The 23,904-nt window shown below is 42.7% G+C and overlaps 8 protein-coding genes across 8 annotated transcripts; 5 read left to right on the forward strand and 3 right to left on the reverse strand.

The window, feature by feature from the left end:
• Positions 1-89: 89 nt before the first annotated feature.
• On the reverse strand, positions 90-2,801 carry SWI6 (transcriptional regulator SWI6; the record flags this gene model as incomplete). The annotated part of the gene is made up of 1 exon (XM_018880070.1): positions 90-2,801. One exon carries the CDS (start codon positions 2,799-2,801, stop codon positions 90-92), a length of 2,712 nt encoding a protein of 903 aa, XP_018737925.1.
• An 895-nt stretch (positions 2,802-3,696) lies between these two features.
• Positions 3,697-4,838, forward strand: VTA1 (Vta1p; the record flags this gene model as incomplete). Its single annotated transcript, XM_018880071.1, has 2 exons — positions 3,697-3,811; positions 3,868-4,838. The coding sequence occupies 2 exons, from the start codon at positions 3,697-3,699 to the stop codon at positions 4,836-4,838; spliced, it is 1,086 nt and encodes a 361-aa protein (XP_018737926.1).
• A 4,141-nt stretch (positions 4,839-8,979) lies between these two features.
• On the forward strand, positions 8,980-9,915 carry SUI2 (translation initiation factor eIF2 subunit alpha; the record flags this gene model as incomplete). Its single annotated transcript, XM_018880072.1, has 1 exon — positions 8,980-9,915. One exon carries the CDS (start codon positions 8,980-8,982, stop codon positions 9,913-9,915), a length of 936 nt encoding a protein of 311 aa, XP_018737927.1.
• Positions 9,916-10,483: 568 nt separating this feature from the next.
• AWJ20_3079 (uncharacterized protein) lies at positions 10,484-13,174 on the forward strand (the record flags this gene model as incomplete). The annotated part of the gene is made up of 1 exon (XM_018880073.1): positions 10,484-13,174. The coding sequence occupies one exon, from the start codon at positions 10,484-10,486 to the stop codon at positions 13,172-13,174; it is 2,691 nt and encodes an 896-aa protein (XP_018737928.1).
• A 970-nt stretch (positions 13,175-14,144) lies between these two features.
• On the forward strand, positions 14,145-14,804 carry MHO1 (Mho1p; the record flags this gene model as incomplete). Its single annotated transcript, XM_018880075.1, has 1 exon — positions 14,145-14,804. One exon carries the CDS (start codon positions 14,145-14,147, stop codon positions 14,802-14,804), a length of 660 nt encoding a protein of 219 aa, XP_018737929.1.
• A 783-nt stretch (positions 14,805-15,587) lies between these two features.
• On the forward strand, positions 15,588-17,753 carry APL1 (Apl1p; the record flags this gene model as incomplete). Its single annotated transcript, XM_018880076.1, has 1 exon — positions 15,588-17,753. One exon carries the CDS (start codon positions 15,588-15,590, stop codon positions 17,751-17,753), a length of 2,166 nt encoding a protein of 721 aa, XP_018737930.1.
• An 81-nt stretch (positions 17,754-17,834) lies between these two features.
• On the reverse strand, positions 17,835-21,161 carry HRQ1 (Hrq1p; the record flags this gene model as incomplete). Its single annotated transcript, XM_018880077.1, has 1 exon — positions 17,835-21,161. The coding sequence occupies one exon, from the start codon at positions 21,159-21,161 to the stop codon at positions 17,835-17,837; it is 3,327 nt and encodes a 1,108-aa protein (XP_018737931.1).
• Positions 21,162-21,353: 192 nt separating this feature from the next.
• Positions 21,354-23,528, reverse strand: SSK1 (mitogen-activated protein kinase kinase kinase SSK1; the record flags this gene model as incomplete). Its single annotated transcript, XM_018880078.1, has 1 exon — positions 21,354-23,528. One exon carries the CDS (start codon positions 23,526-23,528, stop codon positions 21,354-21,356), a length of 2,175 nt encoding a protein of 724 aa, XP_018737932.1.
• Positions 23,529-23,904: the final 376 nt, after the last annotated feature.

A 23,904-nucleotide genomic window follows, 5' to 3' on the forward strand; every position in this document is an offset into this window, starting at 1 on the left:
ACCAGGTAGCAAGGTAAAATCGCCAGGAAGCAACTAACAAGAGCATGAAAAAAATGGGGGAAATAATTACATTACACTTAAAAAATAAATTAGGCCATCATTGTTTCATCTACTTTCCGTAGAAAGCCAGTAACACGAGACATGTCAACTTCTGGCGGATCACTCTCAACTGCTTGAACAAGACCGGGAAGCAAGGAGTCGACTTGGTCCTCATCAACACCTGTACACTTCGCCACTACCTTTCTAAACTTGTGTTCCAGTTCTGTAGATCTTCCTTTCAGATCACTGGCCAGTTTTTCAAGCTCACGTTGATTCTGCTGGTAGGCGGCAATTCTTGCTTTCAGTAAAGCCGGTGGCATTCTTCCGTTAACAATTTCATCAGAATTTAACCAAACTCTGAAAGGTTGATCTGCGTCAAAATTATTACCTTCCAGTTCAATTGGAGTATTGTCACCAGTCTGTTCCTTAAACTTGCGATCCTCCTCTGCGATGGCTCGTTCAAGGCTTTGGCTGCTTCTTTGCCACTGCGTCAGTTGATTGGAAAGAGATTTCAATCTGTTTAATCGTTCTTTGCGCGAGGTTAAATTTATGTTTGATTCCCGTAGTTCTCGTCTCATGCTGTTTATTAATTCCTCCTTGACCTTTAGCTCTTGTTCAAATTCCTTTTCCAGAGACTCTAGCGACTGAACCATATTGGACACAACTTTTTGCCGTTTTTCTTGCTTGTGTTGACTAGTCTGGTTAGCTGGATGATTGCTGTTTTTATTGGCAGCGGCCATTACAGAAGAGGTAGATGGAGCGTCATCATCGTTGAGATTGTTATCCAAAGCTCCTGCATTTTCAATTACCTTGATGCCAAAGTCAACAGGTCGAAGACCAGCGCGGTTAGGGAGGGTTGCATCAGCCCCGACATCCAAGAGAAGCTGGGCGATGCTCTTGTTCCCAATTCTAGCAGCAATATTCAGAGCGGTATCACCGTTTTGATCCTGTGCATTTACAATTTCACTCATGAAACGTCCGATGCTAAATCGTCCCTTTTTACTTCGTGACCCACGCTTTACAATCCATTCCAACAATGACTCAAGATAGTACCTGCTGGAATCACTTCGCCCCTTGATTCCTGCAGTAATAGCTATATGATGCAAAACAGTTCGTGATTGTTTGTCCACTAGTGGAATGGCAGGATAAATAACATCGAGAAGTTGGGTGAATCGAGAATAATCCGAGTTATTCGTCACTGATACTGCTTTTACAAGAGGACTCTCACCTTGGTAATTACCTCTGCGAGGGCTTGCACCATATCTTACCAACTCTTTTATCAAAGGGATTCTTGCCAATGCAGCAGCCCAATGTAGAGCTGTGTGACCGTATTCGTCTATAGGAACATCGAAATTAACAGAATGAAGGTCCGATCCACCCAATATCTCAGTGAGATTATCATGCTCGTTGTCCATGAAAATCTGCGTCACATGTTCTCTGGACTGATCAAAATTTTCCTCGTTACTTGGAATGGGGCTCATGGGAATTACGGTATCTGGAACTCCTTCGTCATCAAGTATATCGAGGGCTGGACTTGAAGCTCGTCCGTTCTCAACGGTAGTTGGAGGAGTCGCTGTCATAACGGCATTGCTATTTGGTCCAACACTAGAGCTAGAACTAGCAGCACTTACACTAGCATAGTTTTCAGGATATTTTAGCCTTTTACTGTCTTTTTGTTCCACATCTTCATATACCGTAGAAATGTCTGTGCCGCTGACTGTATTCCCTAGAGACGACAGGGCAGCAGAAGCACTAACAGAGAGAGGGGTTGGTAAGCTTCCTCCAGTCCCAGTCGCCTGGAGAGGCTGGGAGAAACTGATTGATGGTGGATATTGCATTGGGTGGTAATTACTCCTCATTTGTAAATGGTGCTGATGAATATTTTCCGTACGCTTACGCTTGGCAGCCATGGCTTGTTCTTTGGTAGGAGTGTTCTCCATACCAGTATTAGTAGAATCAAACTTAAGAAGAGGTTCTAGTACGTCATAAACCGAATACTGCTTGCACAAATCAACAGCTCGTTCAAAAGGAATCCAAGTACCTTGATATTTACCATAACCACCTTGTACCTTTTCATGAACACCGGTGAGAATCTCTTTTTCGAGCACTTTGGTACGCTTAGATTTCTCAACACCTGCCACTTTTAAGATTTGGGTTGCATTTAACGAAGAATCATGACGTCTTCTCATAACAGCGACACCTTTGACAATCATTTCAAATACATGGACCCCAGAATAAGTAGCGGTATATATCTCATCAGAAACCTTGGCTCGTGCATTAGAGTCAAGTTGTGGACTGGCGCTGAGGGATTGTTGGTTTTGATTGGGTGTAACTGCTTCGCCAATATGAGAAATGTTTCTGGGGGATTGAAGAAATTGACTAGCAGACTGGCTAGCAGTCAATGGTGTCCTAGTAAGAGAAACCTGAGGGCTGGTTTGATTACCGTAATGCGGTGTTGGTTCATCAGGGATCGTGGCCGTTGATGAAGTATAATCGGCACGGATAGGACCAGAACTGTTAGCCGCTGGCCTGTCACTATCGAACATGGGTCTGTGCTCAGTTTTGACTCGTTCCAGGTGGGGGGCTGAAGACTGTTGAAGACTATGCAACTGTTGTTGGTCCTGTTCATTCGGTATATAACTAGCGTCTTCATCTTGTCTTTGATGACTTTGACTATTAGATTCCATAACTGTCACGGTGGAGTTACCATTAGCGTCGCCTTGAACCACAATATGGCCCGGATAATAATCGTTGCGACTCATTACTATTACAGAATGCAAAAAACCCGAGTCATGAACTATAACAATCTGGCTACTATGAGACAATCGATGACCAAGGCGATGGCAGTTATTTTACCTACGGTTATCTTGGTCTGCAAAATATCCTCTCGTCAAAACAGATGCTTTCTGCTAAACAACAGAATCCAGGTAACCGGACTTGACTTTAAAATGTAAAACTTAAAGAGCTTTAGAAGCTGTCAATGTTCTGATGATCGTCTAGTTTCACAATCGCCCAGACTCGCCGGCACATTTCCAAAAAGGTCTAAATTGATTTTAAGTCGGGACGCGTTTCAGTAAGTGCGGCTTCTTATTACGCGTTTATCGGGAGGCAGGTAATCCATGTCAGCTGAGACAAGCATATGTGCATATACAGCTAGCTCTACTCTATTAATTTGCTGAACCTGGAACTTGACTCTTATTTTTTGTTTTGATATATTTAAATTTGCTCTATTATAAAGAATGGATAGAACTGCTAGAATAATAATTGGATAGAATAGCTTAGTTTATGCCGACCTCTTTGTTCAAGAGTAGCATTCTCTACTAAGTTGGTGAAGCGAGTATCTGAAAGGCAAAAATATAACTGGCTACAATTCTTCTTTCACAGAATATTTATATTTTCAGAATCGTCAATGATCCAAGCATTATTAACAGATTTTTGGGCACCCTGTTATATGAAGAACTGTAGGCCGTTCTGCATAGTAGGAACTAAGCTCATGCATAGATTAACTGATAAGGGTTTAGGGCTGACGAGCTTCACAAGTTCCCATGCGGTCAACAGGATACTGAGTGCCTAGTTATACTAAGACGAGCCAGTGCATTCAATTGTGAACTATACTCCAGTCCTACGAAGGATTAATTTGTACCAATCAACTCAGCAATGGATTCGACCACGCCAGAGCTACCACCGATCCCCAATGGGATTAAGTTTATCCAATCCCTTATGTCTAGAGCAGCTGAACTAGCTACTCATGATCCTATCATGTCCTACTATTGTATGTTAATAGTCGGGCAATTGGAAGTCATAGCTCATTACTAACCACTCTACTAGGCAAACTACATGCTGTGCAACAGATTCTAGCTACAAATCTACATTTGGAAGATAGTGAAGTAGAGAATTTTGCGACAGCATTGCTGGACAACATTGAAGCTGTCAAAAGTTCGGCTAGCGAGAATACGGCAGCAGTAATCAATGACGACGTCACTGGTGAAGTATACGTAGAGAATTTTGCATTAAAGATATTTGACAAAGCTGATAAAGATGTTCGAAATAAAACGACTGTAAAGACCACGGCTAGTACTTTCTTGGCGGCCGCCACCTTCCTTGATATTCTTAAAGTGTTCCAATCTCCTCTTGATACGGAAATTGCTGGCAAAATCAAGTATGCCAAGTACCATGCGACACGGATTATTAAAGCTTTTAAAGCAGGAGAAGACCCTAATGAATATGATGCTCCTGAAGATGTGGATGAGACTCAACAAGAACTATCCGCCGGTCTGGAAGATCAGGACAATCTACCTACCCGATCTGAGGAGACGGTTTCCAATGAGCCAGAATTTGGAGAGCAAACTAACTCAACAGACGAGCCATTGGATCTTGGTCCACAATCTTTGGATCTCCCATCTGCGCCGCCTGTACTTCCATCTGCCCCTCCCGGGATCCCAGCTCGTCCAAATCTACCATCAGCACCTGTTTCGTTTTCTTCTGGTACCTCAGCGGTCCTTCCCAGCGCACCTAGCTCACGACCCATTGAGGCTGTGCCGAATCCCACCCCTTCTCCTCCACCCCAGCCACCGGTGCCTTCAGGTCCGACGGTCCATCCCCCCGGCCCCGCAAACAATTCAACATCCCATGGCCCTTCACTAAGTAAAGCAGACGTCCAAAAAATTTTAGACCAGACTGAGATAGTATCGAGTGCTCAAAAGCATGCTAAGTTTGCCATTTCTGCCCTCAACTACGATGATACTGCTACTGCAATTAAAGAACTTAGGACGGCATTAGATCTTCTTGAGGGTAGATAATCTTTTACGTATATGTCTTCATATCTACAATTGCAATATCTAAAAATATTTAACAATAATCAACAACGCTCAATAGTTATTATCAGAATCCCAAGCCCTGCTTGGAAATATGATCATTATACTACAGATTGATTGAAATGCTTTTCGAGTTTCATTAATAATACTTTAAAAAGGCAGCGAGAGATATCCTTTATACATTGATACCTCGGTATCTTCGTGGAGGTGGGCCATAAGGTTTAGATGCAAATTCGTCACTGAATAAAGAGACTGGTTCTGCTGGCGTTTGTTGTGGAGGGAGTGGAGTCCCAGGAACAACCTCTTGGCCAGGCTCGCGTCTCTTGAAAATAACTTTGACTGGGTTCGAAAAGGTAGTACGCTTATCCTTATCAACAACTTCTTGAGTTGGTTCCTCATCCAGATAGTAGTCTGGGAAAGGTTCTTCTTCGACAACTGGTGGTCTGAATTTAATGCCTGAATCATATACCTCGGGATAGTCGTACTTTCCATTCCTGGGAACAATTGGTGGTAGAGGGTATTCCGGATAGTTGTTTGTAATGGGAATCTTAACAGCGGGAGAGCGATGGGGTTTGTTTACCGTAGGTGGTACACGAGAATCAAAAGAACCATATCTGAAAAAAGGTTGTGGGGCAGCCGCAGGGCCTGGTACTGGGCCCATTGAGTTCAAGGGTACTTGTCCTGACATTGGAGAAAAGGGATCTGGAATCGGGCCTTGGACAGGGTCTGCTCCGCGATGACCCCAGTTACTTAAGAATGAAGGTGTGTGGTTGAGTACTGGGTTAGAATATGAACGAAGTCCAAATGGTCTGGAATTAAAAGTGTCCAGAGGGCTGGTGGGGGCAGTGTTCATAAAGTTCGTCGGTCTTTGAAATGCATCGCCGGCAAGCATAGACTGCCGTAATAAATCTAGTTCAATTTCACGTTTGGATTTTACAGCTTTATTTTGGTTCTCTGCTGACTTTTCATCTTTTTGTGCAGTGTTTGTCCCGAAAAGACCCATTAAGCTAGAAGAGGTCAGAATACGAACAGCCAATAGAATAACTGCAAGGAATCCACCACCAATAGCTAGTTTTGTAATGCAGCTAAAAAGCACTTGAACAAACTGATTTAAATACTGTTCAAGAGAGTCCTTTTGATGGGTTACGATAAATGCAATGCTCATGGCCGCGACATAAATTGCCGGAGAAACATCTTTCCAGCGCTTACTCCATGTTGGAGGAGATTCTTTTTCTTTTTCCTTTTCTTTATCACTCTTCTTTTTTCCGTCTGATTTATCCTTCTTTGACCCATCGCCATTCTTCTCTTTTGGTTGATGAAGGCGTTCTGAGTATAGTTCTAAAAACTCTCTATCATCGCCAGAGAACCGCCGACGAATGGGATCCTGACCGCGGTCTAAACTGGGTCTTCTTTTGAAGGGAGATATTGGATACATGCCATCGTCACCATCATCGTCCAACTCTCGAATCGCCGGACTCGTTGAGATACCAAATATATCAGTCTTTTCCGGAAATGTGCTTCCAGGTGCTATAGAATGCGATCGTTTCTGTTGTTCTCTAACCCATTGGGCGTTTCTATTGAATGGAGATGGTTGGGCTGGACGGAGTGGACCAGGCAGCCAGCGAGGTGCACTTTCGCCAAAGCCATTGGGTCCAAATACAGAGCCATTTTTTTCGTACTCTACAGGATCAAATCCACTAGTTGGTACATGTGAGTGTGATCTCTTGGGCTGTTGAGTGCGTCGAAGCTTTCGTTTCCTCTCTCTTTCTGGTGATTGTTTCGAGTTACGGCGAGATAAACCAGGGGCTCCATTCTCACCAGAAGCGTGATGATCATTTGCACTGGCCGTACCAGCAGCGGTTCCAGCAGCGGTGGCAGCAAGGATAGGATCGAAATTACTCGTTATTGGATGTTGAGCCGGCGAAGAAGCTGGTGCCGGCGTAGTATCCGGAAGATGTGGTGAACTTAACCGAACTACAGGCACCTCATTTTCGTCAGAATCTGAAGAATAGTCCGACATGATACTAGCGCCTCTATGTTATTGTCCCTTTAATTTTCTTTTTTGTTGTTTTGTTTGTATCTGATATTGTTGTGAATGTATGCCTATTATTTCAAAACCGGTCGAATGAGCTAGTTCGTACTAGTACTGCAATGTAAAACAGACTGAAACCTATTTCTAATCATCAACTTCTGTCCACTCTAGGTTATAATCCAGTTTGCCGACAGTAGAACAGTGGTTATAACGTTTCTATGACATATACTCTTCACAGATCTTGGGTCGATACACTACTGGGTCGTGAACCACACTGGTAGTTACAAGACGAAAATAAACAGCAGACTCTTATTTAAGACAAATTACGAAGCTGCTTCCGTTTGGTAAAACTTTAACTCTATCTGTTGCAGAGAATAGTTTAAGCTTCAATGCTGCTTTATCAGTGGTGAAAAAAAAATTTAGAGGTTGAGTACGACTTGTTATTCTGGTCTCCCCGCGTGCAGCCTGGAGATCGAATTTTAAGTTATTTATATGATGCTTGTTTCGTGAGTGAGCCTGAAGGTGGTTAGGGTACATGCAGTGAGAGATGGTTACCAGGCCAATGTGATAAATAATCTGCGAAAAGGTACAAAGTAATTCCAGTGATCAAAGAGGAATTGTAAATCACCAAGAAATATCAGATCTGGCAGAGTATGATATGATATCCTATTAAATGTGCGGTTGAGGCAATTATTCCACGCAATGCCCTATTTCGTAAATTATCCAGTGTACTGGGAGTACTTGGATGATCTGTCGGCATAGTAGCCAAAACCAACCCGATGCATTATCAACATACAGGAACTAGAACAGAATAGAACACGGGTTAAGGGGAAGCAAATAGGGGTATGCGATAATAGCGCCGCGGCATCTGTGGATAATGGACATGAGAACAAATCCAGCAGCGGCATCAGACTCAAACGTTGATTTTTTTTTAATATTTTTATTTTACTATGGACACGATTCTATACCAAGGAGAAAAAGGTTTTTGGGGTCTAAGGAGTCCAGATTATATTGTAGACATGATCAATTAATTAAGTTGCTATGGATGCTGCTGTGCTATAGTTTCTCCGCATTACAGATGGTCCAACCAGGTGTAAATCTTAGTGTAACTCTGGCTACAGTCTATGCTACTGCCTATATTTCACTCACCATGGCCAAGTCAGGTGCTCAAGTACAAAACTTAGCTATGACCCACTCAGTGTCTCATCTTTATGTCGGTTAATTGCCACCCAGCTGCACCAGAAATAATTGTCGGTGGGATCGGCGACAATGTCGTACGTAACATGACGGCACTGGCACTCGAGGCAGCTGAACTACTTGGGTTCTGTAGTGTCAAATGACTAATGTCAAGTACACTTCCCAAGTAAACCGTCTACCTAAATTTTTGTCAACGTTAACTTGACGGTTCAATCAACGGACTGAAATGGTTAATGTAAACATGCTCTAGTCTGTTTATAGATAAGGGACAATCTTCCACATTTTAGCCCAATCTCGGAAAACTCGCCGCAAATTTCTTAGTAACGTGATTTGGCGAGTTGGTTAGGTCGTCATGCTTCACGCTACATCTCGGTTTCCCTTTATTTGGGATTCCACAGAAAAAATTTAATAGCAATTGAGACCCATCTGATATCTCACAGGATTGACAGTATTCAGCAGAGTGGAATATTGTATTCAAGACCTCAGTCGGCTAGAAGCCAGAATAGAATAACCTTCAGAGATCAAGTTGAGTGGAAACCGACGCTGGTTTTGCCCAGAAAAGCTGAGTTAGGTGGATATCATACTTCCAGCCTCATTCCAGCCTCATTCAATATGTAGTTCAGACTGTGTCTACCTTCTATATCAGAAATTATATAAGTAGAAGATAAAAAAAACGTGGTGATAACTATCAAATATAAAATAGTGTTCTCCCAATGGATGCCCACTCTTTGGCAGCACCACTCGCCAAGATGTACGGCGCTACAGCATAAGTGCACCACTGCATGCACAGTTATACTGAAAAAAAGAGATTGAAAAAATTATGATGACACTCACAGTTCGTGCCTAACAGACAGAACAGTAGTCAGCACAGAACATTATTGTCCTTCACCGAAAAAAATGGCTGAAATTAATACTACTACTAGTAGATTCTATGAAAATAAATATCCTGAGGTTGACGACTTAGTTGTCGTCAATGTCAAGGAGATTGCGGATATGGGCGCATATGTTAAGCTTCTTGAGTATGATGAAATTGAAGGAATGATCTTGCTCTCTGAGCTGTCCAGAAGACGTATTCGTAGTATTCAAAAGTTGATTAAGGTGGGCCGTAATGAAGTGGTTGTGGTATTACGTGTTGACAAAGACAAGGGATATATCGATCTGTCGAAGCGAAGAGTTTCGCCTGAAGAAGCTGCCAAATGCGAAGAAAAGTACAACAAATCAAAAGCTGTTCACTCAATCTTACGTCATGTTGCTGAAAAACATAAGATTTCCCTAGAGACCCTATACGAAACTCTTGGTTGGCCACTAAGTAGAAAATATGGTCATGCTTACGATGGTTTCAAGTTGGCAATTACTAACCCCGAAACTGTCTTCGAGGGCATTGAGCCACCATCCAAGGAGATTTTCGACGATCTCATGGGTCAGATTTCAAGAAAACTCACCCCCAACCCTGTCAAGATCAGAGCTGATATCGAGGTCACCTGCTTTGGCTACGAAGGTATTGATGCCGTTAAAGAGGCTCTTCGGGCCGGTGAGAGCCTACACACCGAGCAAGTTCCTGTTAAAGTTAAGCTAGTGGCTGCCCCATTATTTGTCTTGACTTCTACTTCGCTTGATAAGCAAAGAGCTATTGAAACTTTGAATCAAGCTATTGATAAGATCAGAGAGTCTGTTGTTGCCGCTGGCGGTTCTCTTAATGTAAAGATGGAACCCAAGGCTGTTACTGAGAACGATGATGCTGAGTTGGCTAAGTTGATGGAGAAATCCGAGGCTGAAACTAGACAAGTTTCTGGTGACGAGTATGAATCTGAAGAGGGTGAGGATTTTGCATAGAATGAGACAGATAGAACGCCAACTGGTTAGTCACGTTGTAACATAAAATAAGGAAGGAGAGAGACGACGAGGAATCATTCATGACATAGTAATGGCATTATCATCACGAACAAAAAGAACCCATCAAAAATCCCCCATTTAGCCTTAGCTAATATCGTTCTCCCCCCCCAAAGCATATAATCCATGTTGGTTTTGTTTCCCGTTGTATGAAGTATAAAATTTATGTTTTATTTATAAAGTTTGCGAAGCTAAATGTAGCTATGACCTCCAACATTTTAATACTCTGTGTTTCATTCAGTAGAGCTGAAAAGTGATAACAATGCATCAGCTATTACTGAATGAGGTAGCGGTGGTCCAAGCTAGTTTTCATGCTTGGCTAATATATCTCGACATCGAATGCCAAGTGAAATCTACGCATAACAGAATGATAGATCTAAAGATAAATCAAGTATGTTGAAAATAATGCCAGAAAATTCATGTTTTAAGGGGCCATAATAATAACTGTTTTGTACTTTTTCTTCCGCATGTACCAGTTCCATATAGTTAACTTCATCCCAGAACAAAAAAAATGGAAAATTGGGCCCGTATTCTAGCGGTTAGCTTGTGGCTAGCATCAGTTGCAATGGCTGCTGCCACAATTGATATTTCAGCAGCCAAAAATCTATCGCTTAACTTTGCCATCAGTCCACCTTACTACCCGACTCCCTTCGCTCAGAGAGCAATAAGTGATGATTGGGTTTCTGCTTTTAAAAAAGCCGAACAGTTTGTCTCTCAATTAACAATAACTGAGAAAGTCAACCTAACTTCAGGTATTGGGTGGATGATGGGACCATGTGTCGGAAATACAGGAGATATCCCAAGACTCAACTTTACCGGACTTTGCCTACAGGACGGTCCACTCGGTGTAAGGTCAACTAATTTTATCTCTGCATTCCCCGCTGGAATTACTGCAGGCTCGACTTTTAATAAGGAATTGATTTATAATCGTGGTCAAGCAATTGCTCGTGAGCATAAGTATAAAGGAGTTGACGTGGTACTAGGTCCTGTAGCAGGACCATTGGGCCTCAAAGCGGCCGATGGGCGCTCATGGGAAGGATTTGGTGCTGACCCTTATTTGGCCGGGGTGGCATGTGCTGCAACTGTAAGAGGAATTCAAGACGAAGGACTCATTGCTACTGCAAAGCATTTCATTGGTAACGAGCAGGAGCATTTCCGCCAGTACGGAGAATGGAAATATCTTAAGGGATATACAAATTTGACTGAAGTCATAAGTTCCAATATCGATGATAGAACACTCCACGAAGTTTATGCCTGGCCATTTGCAGACATGATTAGAGTTGGGGTGGGCTCTGTTATGTGCGCTTATAACCAGGTGAATAACTCGCAGTCTTGCCAGAACTCATATCTGCTGAATAATATCCTTAAAGAGCAAATGGGATTTCCTGGATTTGTAACCAGTGATTGGGGTGGACTTCATAGTGGTGTTGCATCCGCCCTTGCTGGCACTGATATGAATATGCCAGGGGGTGGTATTAGTCCAATTCCTCCAGAAGGTCCTGCCTACTTCAGCAGCGATTTGACGCTAGCAGTACTGAACAGCTCCGTCCCGTTATGGAGGCTCGATGATATGGCGGTCCGAATCATGGCTGCCTATTTCAAAGTGGGTAGAGATAGAGTTAGACCCGAGGTTGGACCTCCTAACTTCTCCTCTTGGACATCTGATAATACCGGGCTTCTTTACCTCGGAGCTAATGAGGGTCCCAGCGGTATAGTAAATATGAACGTCAATGTGAAGACACCCTTTTCCACCCAAATTGCTGAACAAGTAGCGTCTGAAGGAATTGTTTTACTCAAGAATATTAACCGGACACTACCATTAAATTTAAATTCATCAATACAAGATCTAGGCTACATAGGCAGTCAAAGGGAAAATTCGCGAAAGAGTCCACGAAGTATTGGTATACTTGGTATTGCTGCCGGACCGCACAATAATGGTCCAAATTGTAACGCTTATACCGAATGCACCGATGGTGGAGTCATGGCTTCAGGATTCGGATCGGGTGCCGTTAGTTTCCCTTTTGTTTACGCACCATTCGAAAGAATTAACGAAAGAGCAATCCCACAGGGAGTTGTAGTTGATTACGATATGGTAGATAATACTGTGAACAATGATTGGTCAAGTTTTGATAGAATTGTGAAGAGTTCAGATGTGAATATTATAGTTGGCTCTGCGACCGGAGGTGAGTCCCAAGACCGCCAAAATCTATCCCTCTGGTACGGAGCCGATGCCCAAATCGTAAGAGCTGCCAGTATGAGCAACAATGTGATTGTAGTCATCAATTCTGTCGGCCCGATTAACGTTGAGAAATGGATTGATAATCCTAATGTGACAGCCGTGATCTTCTCTGGTCCACAAGGAGAATTTGCCGGAGAGTCGATAGCTCAGGTCCTATTTGGTGAAGCCAATCCCTCGGGTAGGCTCCCATTTACAATAGCAAAAAATGATGAGGATTATGTGCCCATTGTTGACCAGCTAATTCCCCAAGATCAAGGTGCCCCTCAGGATAATTTTTATACAGGGCTATATGTTGATTACAAGTACTTCGAAAAGAATGGAATTTTCCCCCGGTATGAATTTGGATATGGCCTGTCGTATTCCAACTGGGAGTTCTCCAGTTTAGAAGTCAGACCAGTCGGATCTCCTCCTTCAGAATATTTGCCATTGCCTCCTCAGTTGCGACCAGTACCGAACTACAACTCCAGTATCCCACCTGCTTCACAGGTTGCGTATCCTCCTGATATCCCCAGATACAACCAGTTCCTCTATCCTTACATTGAGAATACCACAGTGGTAACTGGAAGGTATCCTTATCCCATGGGATACTCAGATACGCAACCTCAAGAAGCGTCTCTTGCAGGTGGTGCCCCTGGAGGAAATCCAGCTTTATGGGCAGTTGCTTATCAAGTTAAGGTCCAGGTTACAAACAAGGGTCCTTATGGGGGTGCATATGTTGCGCAGTTATACATCGGACTCCCACAAACAAGAAAATTCCAAAGCCCTCGTCGTCAATTGAGAGGATTTGAGAAAGTCAGTCTTCCTCCTGGACAGTCAACGATCGTCAATTTTGATTTAATGATTAGAGATCTCAGTGTATGGGACACTGACACACAATCGTGGATAGTCCAACGTGGTACCTATATCGTTTACGTTGGATCAAGTAGCAGGAATTTGGAGCAAAGAACGGCTTTTACTATTTAATACCATTTTCATGAGAATATTATGCTTGTCTATATTTGAGCTTAATTACATCTCATAGCTCCTATCTTACATCTTGCCGCACCTTATCGCATGATCGGCAATGCGACATGCATCTCATTGCAGAATAAGGAGGGTCCTATTTGACTCCTCTATCATTTGACAATACAAGTAAACATCTAAATTCAGTAAGATAATATAATATTTCATATTCTACTGTTCATAAATTGCATTTTGGCTAGCGACTAGAACCCTCGTCCGCTCAGAGCACAATCTATCTATCGTTGTAGCGCCGTACGTAAGCGATGATGCTCCATGTAACTTTGGTTGCCTCATGTTGGCCACCTGACATCGCATTTAAGCCACTGACCAAAGATTTCGTCTCCCTGAGAATCAAGGAAACCTGGAATCGGAAAACATAACCAATAGCGTAAGCTTTTAAAGTGTTGTTAAGACGAAGTATTACCATGAGCACCGTAAGGGCCGCTACCCATGCTGGTTCTTGGTATCCTGCTAAGAAGGATAAGTTAGAGCGGCAAATGAAACAATTTCTGGATTCTGTTCCTGATTCTGGGGAGACCTATAAATCTTTGCCAATTCCAGGTGCTCGTTTTTTAGTAGGACCGTGAGTTGTGTTAAGTAGAATGCTGAAGGTGAAGTATCTAACTGGGTTTAGTCATGCTGGCTACACATGGGCGGGAAAAACGCTTGCAGAAACGTATAAAGCTTGGGATACTTCCAATATGTAAGTATCTGAGTTAGCGGTGGTATTGTATTTCCAGAATAATTGAAAATTGGAGTAGGGGTTCACTGATAGAAAAATGAAGTAACTGAGAATGATCCTCTAGTTGGTCACTATCTAGAACCTGTCGATCTAACGAAGTGCAGTAAACGTGTGTTTATATTGGGCCCTTCCCATCATGTATATTTTAAAGGGGCAATGCTAAGCCCTTTTCATATTTATGAGACTCCAATGGGAAACATCCCTGTCGATAGAGAAGTCACCGATCATCTAAGTGAGGCAGGAGGGATCAAGCTGATGTCAACTAAAGTGGATGAGGAGGAACACAGTTTCGAACTGCATATGCCCTTCATCTATAAGATGAGTACTGCCAATGGCACAAGGCCTCCCACTCCAGTGGTGCCCATCATGGTTGGTGACACTGACGCTACTTTCGATAACAAACTGGCTTCGCTTTTGGCTCCCTATTTTGCGGATAAGAGCAATGCATTTGTAGTTAGTACTGACTTTTGTCACTGGGGTCTCCGATTTGGCTACACCGCTTATACAGACTCTAAGGCAGTCGTAGATATTAGAAACTTGGGTAGGATATCAAAGACCGCTCCAGGAGTTCCGATTTTTAGATCCATAGAGTACCTGGATAGACTCGGGATGAAAGTTGCTTCACTGGGTTCTTATACTAAATGGACAGAATATCTAGACCGTACTGATAACACTATTTGTGGTCGAACGCCTTTAGGAATAGTTTTAAGAACCATTGAAAAAGTTGACGAGCAGGACAGAAATGAAGATTATGGGTTTCTTAAATGGATTGGGTATGCCCAGTCAAGTCGTGTTACCGACATCTCTGATAGCAGTGTCAGTTATGCTAGTGGATACGCTGTTTGTTGAATTCAACTACCTTCATATTTAGAGCGGTAGCTTCAACAAGCAAATCATATCTTAATATAATTGCTTATATCCAAATTAAGTTTATTAGAAGTACCTACGAGTATGCTGTTTCAGGACCCTGCATATGATGAACTTTATGTTCATTTCATCAGTTCCAGTAGGAGCATAGTGAAAATATTTGCTTATGTTCAAAGACATCCAATATAGACCCAATATAGGCTCTTGGAAAAGTCCACACTCAAAACATAGCTTCCTCAGTTATCAGATGTTTATTTGTACTTATAATGTATTAGGTACTATAACCGTCTGATTTTGTGATCCCAAAGTACCATGTCTCATCCGACAACTCCTGCATTCAACGTGTTCGTGAAGCGGTCAACTACAACAGTCTACAGCTATTAAAATGAGTGGGTCAAGTGGAAATGGTCCAAACCTCCCCTCAATTTTGAGGAAGAGCTCTACTACTGATGCCAGGTTATTTCAAAGGGTAGGTTCTAGGGGTTATTAGTCGTCCCGGTATTGTCGGACGTGACAAACCATGTACTATGAGTTGCTGTTGCTAGAAATGGTTTTTGGCAACCATTTTGCCAAGTCGAGAAAAACTATCCAACATTTTCTAGTGGGAAGAAAAGGAGATAGTTAGATAGAGGTTAAAGATGAACTTGGGTCAATTCTAACAAAATTCAGGGGAAAGCCGGGGAACTGCGAGGAGAGTTGAGCCTTGGAAAAAAAGATAAAAACAATAAAAACAAAAAGACAGCTTTGAAGAAAATTGTAGCAAATATGACTATGAGCAATAATGAAATGATTGCGCTATTTCCAGACGTCATTGCTTGTATGTCAATTTATGACATTGAGATAAAGAAGATGTGCTTTCTGTATTTGTTGACATATGCAAAGGCCAAACCGAAGATTGCAATTGAGGCCATTCCCGTTTTGATTGATGACCTCACCGATTCATCTCCATTGATCAGAGCACTTGCTTTAAGGACCATGTCAGCTATTCCTGTAAGAGAGTATTTCGATACAGCACTCGAGTATACAAGAGAATTATTGCATGACAATGATCCGTATGTTCGAAAAACAGCAGCTTACAGTGTAGCCAAGCTATGGAATGCGGATCCTAAGGCAGTCGAAAAGATTGGCCTTATTGACGATTTGAACAAATTGTTGGCCAATAATAATCCCACAGTAGTGGCTGCCTCATTAGCAGCCTTGATGGATATTACTGAGAAAAGCGAGGGCCTTGATCTTGCGATTGATAGATCAAATGCGTTTAATCTCGCGCATATTTTGCCTGATGTTAATGAGTGGTCTCAAATCTATATTTTAAATGCATTGATGAACTTTGTGCCCCAAAAACCTGTGGACGCTACTTTATTGATTGAACGAGTCATTCCAAGGTTGCAATTTGCCAATTCATCGGTAGTACTCGGCACAATTAGATTGATTATTTATCTCACAAATTTTGTTCCAAATTTGTCTACTGCTATCCCCAATCTGGACAGGCGAATAGGCCCAGCTCTGGTCACCCTATTATCTAAACCCCCTGAGATTCAATACCTAGCATTGCGTAATTGCATATTATTGCTACAATCAAGAAAATCCCTACTGAACCTAGATGTAAGGGTGTTTTTTTCAAAATATAACGACCCAATTTATGTTAAAGCAACGAAATTAGAAATAATTTTCTTGCTTGCAGATGAAAATAATATCGGCGAAGTGTTACGAGAACTGAGAGAATGTGCTACAGAAATAGACGTACAAGTCGCTAGAAAGGCGGTTCGGGCGATTGGAAAGTTGGCAATAAAAGTAGAGGCTGCTGCCCAGCCATGTATTGAGGCACTTTTGGAGCTTGTTTCCACCAAGATCTCTTACATCGTACAGGAAGCAACAGTTGTCATTAAAAACATATTCAGAAGATACCCTAATCGATATGAATCAGTGATCAGTGCTTTGTGCGACAATTTGGATTCATTAGATGAGCCAGAAGCAAAATCGGCAATGATATGGATTATTGGCCAGTACGCCGATAGAATAGATAATTCCCATGAGCTTCTTGATGGTTTCTTATCGACATTCACGGATGAACCAGTCTCAGTGCAGTTGTCACTTCTCACAGCTGTAGTAAAGCTGTTCATCCTGAGGCCCACAAAGGGTCAAGGGATGGTCCCGAAGATCCTAAAAATGGCTACAGAGGACTCTGACAATCCTGATTTGCGCGACAGAGCCTATATGTATTGGCGACTACTATCATCAGATCCGGCTGGAACCAAGAAAGTAGTCCTTGATGCGTTTCCCGAGATTTCAGCGGATAGTGACCGGATGGACGATGAAAGATTAGAAGAACTTGAACTAGCAATTGGAACGCTAGCCACTGTCTATTTAAAACCTGTTAAGCAAGTTTTTAGAACTGCCAAGGTTCGTAAGCTTCCTATATCCCCTGCTCTGGCCCCTAGAGAGCAAACTAAATCTCTTGCGATTCACAGATCCCAATCATTCGCTGAACAGGAACCACCTAGGCAGCAGGTTCAAAGAGCTGCTACAACCCCTGCTTCTGGTGCTAATATAGGAGTTAATATTTCCCCAGCTCCAGTTGTTTCTGGTGTTGGACCCAGCACACGAAGTAACCTGGCTGATAACATGGGAGCTTTGACAATCGATACCACCCCTCAACCTTGGCTGGGAGCTAATTCGACTGGTTTCGACTCTCCTCTTTCATCGAATGCTACACCTACGACCGCATCATTCAACTACCCACAATCTGGAATATATACGAATGGGAGTTTCAACACCAGTAATGTATCACACATTAACCACATCAATCAACAGTCATCACACCATCAGGATCTTATTCAACTCGATGATCCTGTACCTTTAACACCAGGACGAGGATATGTGGTCACGCAGAATGGTCTTTCTGGTGGCAATCAAGACTTGTTATGGTAAACAACTAAATGCATTTAATAAATAAATAAATAACAAAAAATAAATAAGTAGGACTGGAAGCCCTTAAGATGAGTTCGTTAATCATTCGGGAAACAGAACTACTCCTGGGACATTTTTTCTATCCATCATACTTGACCTCGCCTTGGGTGTCATCTTCACTGGAGAAGCTGCTATCACAGTCTCTGCTGAAGTGGCCTTTTTCAAGTTTGGTTCTGGCCCTTGGGGGATGGTTTCAAGATCTAACGGCGCATGTCTAAGCTCTTTGAATATGACTAGAGCCCCAACTTTCGAAATAATTTCGCTGTGTTCACGACACTGGGGGGAGGCAACACATCCTGGACAGCCAAATTCGCATGGACAGCTTTCGACCCTATCCAGCGCCTGTCGAACTAGGTCGTCTGCGAATTCAAACGCCTTTCTTGATATACCTGCTCCCTGTTTACCACCTTTACGATCGCAAAAAATTAGCCTAGCGGGACGTTTCCTGTTCGTGGTTCTATGCGAATATTCCTTTTCAGGAGCTTTACATTCGGTTGAGACTTCTCCAGGGAGAGCGGTGACGAACATTGGAAATAAACTAAGAAGAGCATGTTCAGCTCCATGGACGGCACCTGCAATCGATAAGCCTTTCTGCTTTAAAATTCTCAATGCGCTGTTGGGTACATCAATCCAGAAACCTTTCGACTCGTAAATCCATGGAGGATTGTCGACCTCAACCGCATCTACGATGCGGTCTCTCTTATCTATCTTGAAAAAGCCAAAAACAACTGCTTCATATCTAATTCTCCCAAAGCATGCAGCATACCTCTCACCCTGTTGCAAGTCTTCCTCCGTACTTAATACAGAATAAAGTTCAGTCTCAATTGGATCAACATTAGTATAGTCACGCTGGCGAGTAATCCAGTCAACATCCACACGTGCAACTTTAGCATACTTTTGAGTAGGGTTGAACTCTTGAACCAAGTATGGCTGGCCTTGGTGAATAAAAATACCCCCCTCATACAATGTAAACATGACTCTTGATGCTTCAACGGTTTCCATCACCACATTCCGGTTGTTAGTCGTATCAACTACAGCAAACTCATCTTCCTCAATTCCCCGGATCACCACATGGCTACTAGGCTGAGGAAGATATTTGTCTTGACATGTATATGCATTCTCTACTTCCTCCAATTCAACCAGCCGACTTTTTACCAGGTCCTCCCAGACTTGCTTTTCTGTAGCATCAGCTTCAATCGAAAACCCGAAGTACTTAGCATCAATATCAAGTCTGATAGGTAGTTCATAGGCCCCACATTGTAAATGACTCTCTTGAATTAGCAAATTATCCAACGCCAGGGGGATATCAGCATCGGGGGCTTCCATGATTGCATTAGGATTGTTCATATAATACTGATCAACTGCATCACCACTTCCTATGATTAACGCAAGCGCATCGTGGTTCCTTCTTCCAGCTCTCCCGCATTGCTGGCGTAAGTTGGAAATAGTAAATGGGAAACCAACTATTAACACTGCATCAAGGTTCCCGATGTCAATTCCCAACTCCAAGGCATTTGTGGCAACAATGCCCAACAAACGCCCGTCAAACATTTCCTTTTCAATCCGTCGACGATCTTCTAACGAATACCCACCCCTATAGGCCATAAGTCTTGACAATAAATCTGTCCGACCACTGGTTTCTAACATGCTTCTTACGCTCTTCATTAAGAGTTCGCAAGTTCTTCTTACTCTGCAAAATGCAATAGTTCGTATACCGCGCGAGGTCAGATTAATCAATAGATGTGCTGCCTCACCAACAGGGTGAACTCGTCCACTCTTATGGTCTTTTGGACTAACGTATCGACAGTTCCAAAGTAGGTAGGTTCTTGAACCCATAGAAGATCCATCTTTGTCCACGACAACAATTTCATCAGAAGAAAACCCGAATATGTTTGACATCAAGTTCAATGGATTCCGAACTGTTGCAGAACAGGATATTATCTTGACATCCGTATTTCCTAGTTCATTAACAATTCGCAGTAGACGTCTCATTATATATGCCACATGTGCACCAAATAACCCGCTGTAGATATGGAGCTCATCCACAACAATACATTTCAGGTTCCGCAGAAATGTTGCCCATAGATCCCAGTTTGGTAAAATACTCGCATGAACCATATCAGGATTGGTAAATATGATATTCGAGTTGTTGCGGACAAAGTATCGCTTCTCTTGATCAGTATCTCCGTCATAAGTTTCTGCCACTATTCCCTGCAATTCTGGGATCGCATTCAATAGTTCTAAAAATGACCTCTTCTGATCTTGAGCAAGTGCCTTGGTGGGAAAAATATACATAGCAGTTGTAGTGTCTTTTGATTTAAGAAGCGAATCAAGAACAGGCAGCTGAAAAACCAGCGATTTCCCGGACGATGTTGATGTGGTTACTATAACCCCTTTTGTTTTATCACATTTCAAACTGTTCAAAGCTAGCTCTTGATGTGAGTATAATCTTGTTATATTTCGTAGTTCTTTTAAAGCGATCACAAGGGAGTATGATAGAACGTCACAAATATCACTAGATCCATACTGGGCGTCTCTGGAAATCACATGGATTTCCCCATCTTTGACAATTTGATCAGCGTAGTCGGGTGACTGCTTAACGTCTCGAATGAACTTGGCTATTGACCCGGATTCCTTGTTCTCAAAGGCATTTCCTGAATTCTTCATCATATACTCGACAGGATCCTCAAACTGTTCAAGAACAGGAATGAATGGCTTGGATCTTTCCTCCAATGTGGCCAAGAGATCCACACCAGAAGCAAGACAAGAGAGTCGGAATGCTTCTAAAGCAACGGAATACTTTTCGATTCTCTTGTCAATCATCTTTTTTATGTTTTCTACTGAGAATCTAGGCGGTTTCACAATCTTGGATGCAGGTCGAGGAGTCGGCGTCATTTTTCGTTTCTTTGCTACTTCTGGCCGCACTTTCCCATCGACAAACTCAAAAACAAGCAGTCTCCGGGGAGGCTCAACGGGGATTTCATCCTGCTCCTCAAAACCATCATTTTCTATCGTAGACAACCGATATATATCACGATCTGTTGTTTCAAAACCATTCCTGGTGGTAACAGGAGCTGCATGTTCCTCAACCTGATTTTCATCCACGTAGGCTAATACAACATCATCTGGCACAAGATACTTTATCTGTGCCAAATCATCAACAGTTAGAGGACGGCCTATGTCTTTTTCTACAGCTGGTTTGATTGCCGAATATGTTGTCACTATGTATCGGCCTGACGACACTAAAAATGTGTATATCGTAACCACTGATTTATGAAGTTTCTTCAAAAAAGCTATATCCTTGTCCCAATTGGCGGTATTTATATCAGAAGATCTAATGGAAATAGGCTCCTCAAGCTCTCGTTTCATTGTCCATTAACATAGACAGGGATCAGTCTTACCGGATCATTGCATGTACGGAGCTTATCGCATTTATCGCCTCTTGATGCCTACCCTTGCCACAATCATTTCAGCTGAACTCCCGAAAAGAATCCACCGTATAAGGAAGACCATCTATTAATGTGTATAGATACATATAAATAAAGCTAAAATAATCGGATATTAGACTATTGGATCACTAAGAGCACGACCCTGATCTCTTGAGTCATATGATGAGCCGGGAGGAGGTGTTTGACTCTCAGATCTTGGTTCATGCTCGGGTCTTGCCGGTGAGACGATAGCAGGTGGAGGTACTATGGCTGGTACACCAACGATAATGGAAGGGGGTGGGTGGTATCTTTTGGAAGAAGATGATGCATTGGAAGATAAAGCACCATTAGACCCAACACCGCTTGCGACATTGGAGTTGGATTGATTAGAAGAGCCGTTGTTCACAGGAGTAGACGAATTTTTCATCCTTTGAAGAGATGTCTTTATACCGGATCTAGGCTGGTTTTGGCTCTGACTCCGAGAATGCGATCTATCGCGTCGGTATGATTTAGATTGCTGTTTAGATCGACCCGAATCATCAGCGGGACGAGGCATCCAGTGCTTCCAGCCCTCAAAATCAATCAAAGCTTGCATACAACCCCATTCAATCGTCTTTTGCTCAAGCCACAATAGATTTACTGGCTTGGTTAGGAAATCATTGCAACCAGCTGCCAAAGCCACCGACTTATCAGCATTCGAAGAACTTGCCGTCAGAGCAACAATAATAACAGGTGACTTGAACAGCTTTGTTTCTATCCTATCTTCTTTTTTTGGAGCTACCCAGTTAATGCGCTGTTCTGACGAAAAAGTACCCACTCGATTGTCTTGTTCTAGTCTTCTAATCTCCTTTGTAGCGTCAATACCTGACATGACAGGAAGTTGAATATCCATAAGAACTAAATGGAATCCACCCTGTCTCCACTTTTCCACTGCTTCTTTTCCGTTTTTGGCTACTGAACACCGGATTCGCTTTCGTCTCATAAACGCTTCCAAAATCTTTTGATTGATTACGTTATCTTCGACAATAAGCACGTTGATTTGCGGGACAACACCCTCAAGAATAGGGAAGTTGTTTGGCATAGTTCTCCTCAATGACCGATTGGGGTTACTAGCACCAGCTGAAATATTATACTCCTGTGGAGGTTGCTGACCACCAGGCCGAGACATAGTTGATATTGAAGAAGATGCGGATGTCGATGGAGCGGACTCAGTTCTCGGCATTTTTTTCTTACCATTATCATTATTGGTGCTGTTTGGAAGTTTGAACTGCCTCGGTAATAAAAGAACACCATTAGATCCTTCTTGGCGAGAGGATTTGGTCGAGCTATTGCTACCCACTGACGATGTGGATTTGGAAGCCTTGATTGGTGGTCTATTGGGGTTGTTAGCAACATGGGGTGAAGTTAGATCTTCACTGCTATTACTAGTCGGATTTGCAGTTGGTGGAGGTCGCACCACCGTCCTTGGTTGTGGGCTTAGATTGTCTTGTTGATAAAATGGCCTAGAGTTGGCACCAGTGTTCCGCTCATTTGCAGCAGGAAACGATATCAAGAGAGCATCTGACATTTTCATTCCTTCGGGAAAATGATGATCTAAAATTGCAAACACAGAATCATCTGGTTGTAGTTCTATAGTTGAAAGATTGGGGCTGAGTCTAAAATGTCCTGAAGCTGGCGTTAGTGGCGTTGTCAAATGATCATTTGTTGACGACTGAGGACCAAGTGCCACGGTGGTGGAAGCAATGCTACTAGTGGATGCTATAGATGCTGTAGATGCTGTAGATGCTGTTGTAATACTTGTAACGCTGTCATTACCAGGACCAGGGTTCGTGCTGGTAGCACTACTTGGTGTGGTAATGGGAGCTGTAGTGCTCTGGGTTGCAACGGTAGGTTGCGATCGGAATCGACTCGGTGGCGGGGGCAATTTGTCTACAGACATTGAACCATTGATATTACTTGGACTAGGATCATTAACACCATCTTCGTAAACAAGCTCAATCACTAAATCAGCTGGGTCACAGGTTCGTGCCAAACTTGTAGGGTACTTTTGCAGAATTAAGGATTTCAAGTCATCTACGATATCGGTTTCATTTACAGTAACAGTTGTAGCTTGCATGCCAGGTCGTCGCACCCAGACTCGTTTTGTTGAAGGCATAGACTGTAAGGACGAACTGTGGCGATGGTGCAGAGTCGGTAAATGCGATACCGTCAACGGAGATGGCAATATAGTGCTAGAGCTTACTCCAGCACTGTGGCTCCTAGCGTGTCCAAAGTCGTTGCCAACCATAGGTGATGTTAGCGATGTCATTACGAAGCTAATTTGAGCCCAATATCTCTCAAGTAAACATTAATAGACTGGTAGCTCTGATTTCAATGGTCCCCCATGGACCTGTAAAAACCACTGATGAATTCTTCCTGACAATAAAGTGCTGTCAACTGTGGCTGATTGAGGTATATCCACAAAGAAAAGAAAAACCAGAAACCAACTAGATACAATAGAACCTTTACCCGGGTCCAATATTGGATGTTGTACTTCTAGATGAGGAGTGATGAGGAGTAATAGATGGACCGAGAGTTTGGTAACCTTTTCCCAGTTGTTCGCACTTTTCGATTAACTATGATATACTAAATCTGGAATGTAATTCTCAATTGAAATCACTGAGCGTTCTAAAACAAGTAGTCAA

Source organism: Sugiyamaella lignohabitans, chromosome B (genome assembly GCF_001640025.1).
Source record: "Sugiyamaella lignohabitans strain CBS 10342 chromosome B, complete sequence".
In the NCBI taxonomy this organism is placed as follows: Eukaryota; Fungi; Ascomycota; class Dipodascomycetes; order Dipodascales; family Trichomonascaceae; genus Sugiyamaella; species Sugiyamaella lignohabitans.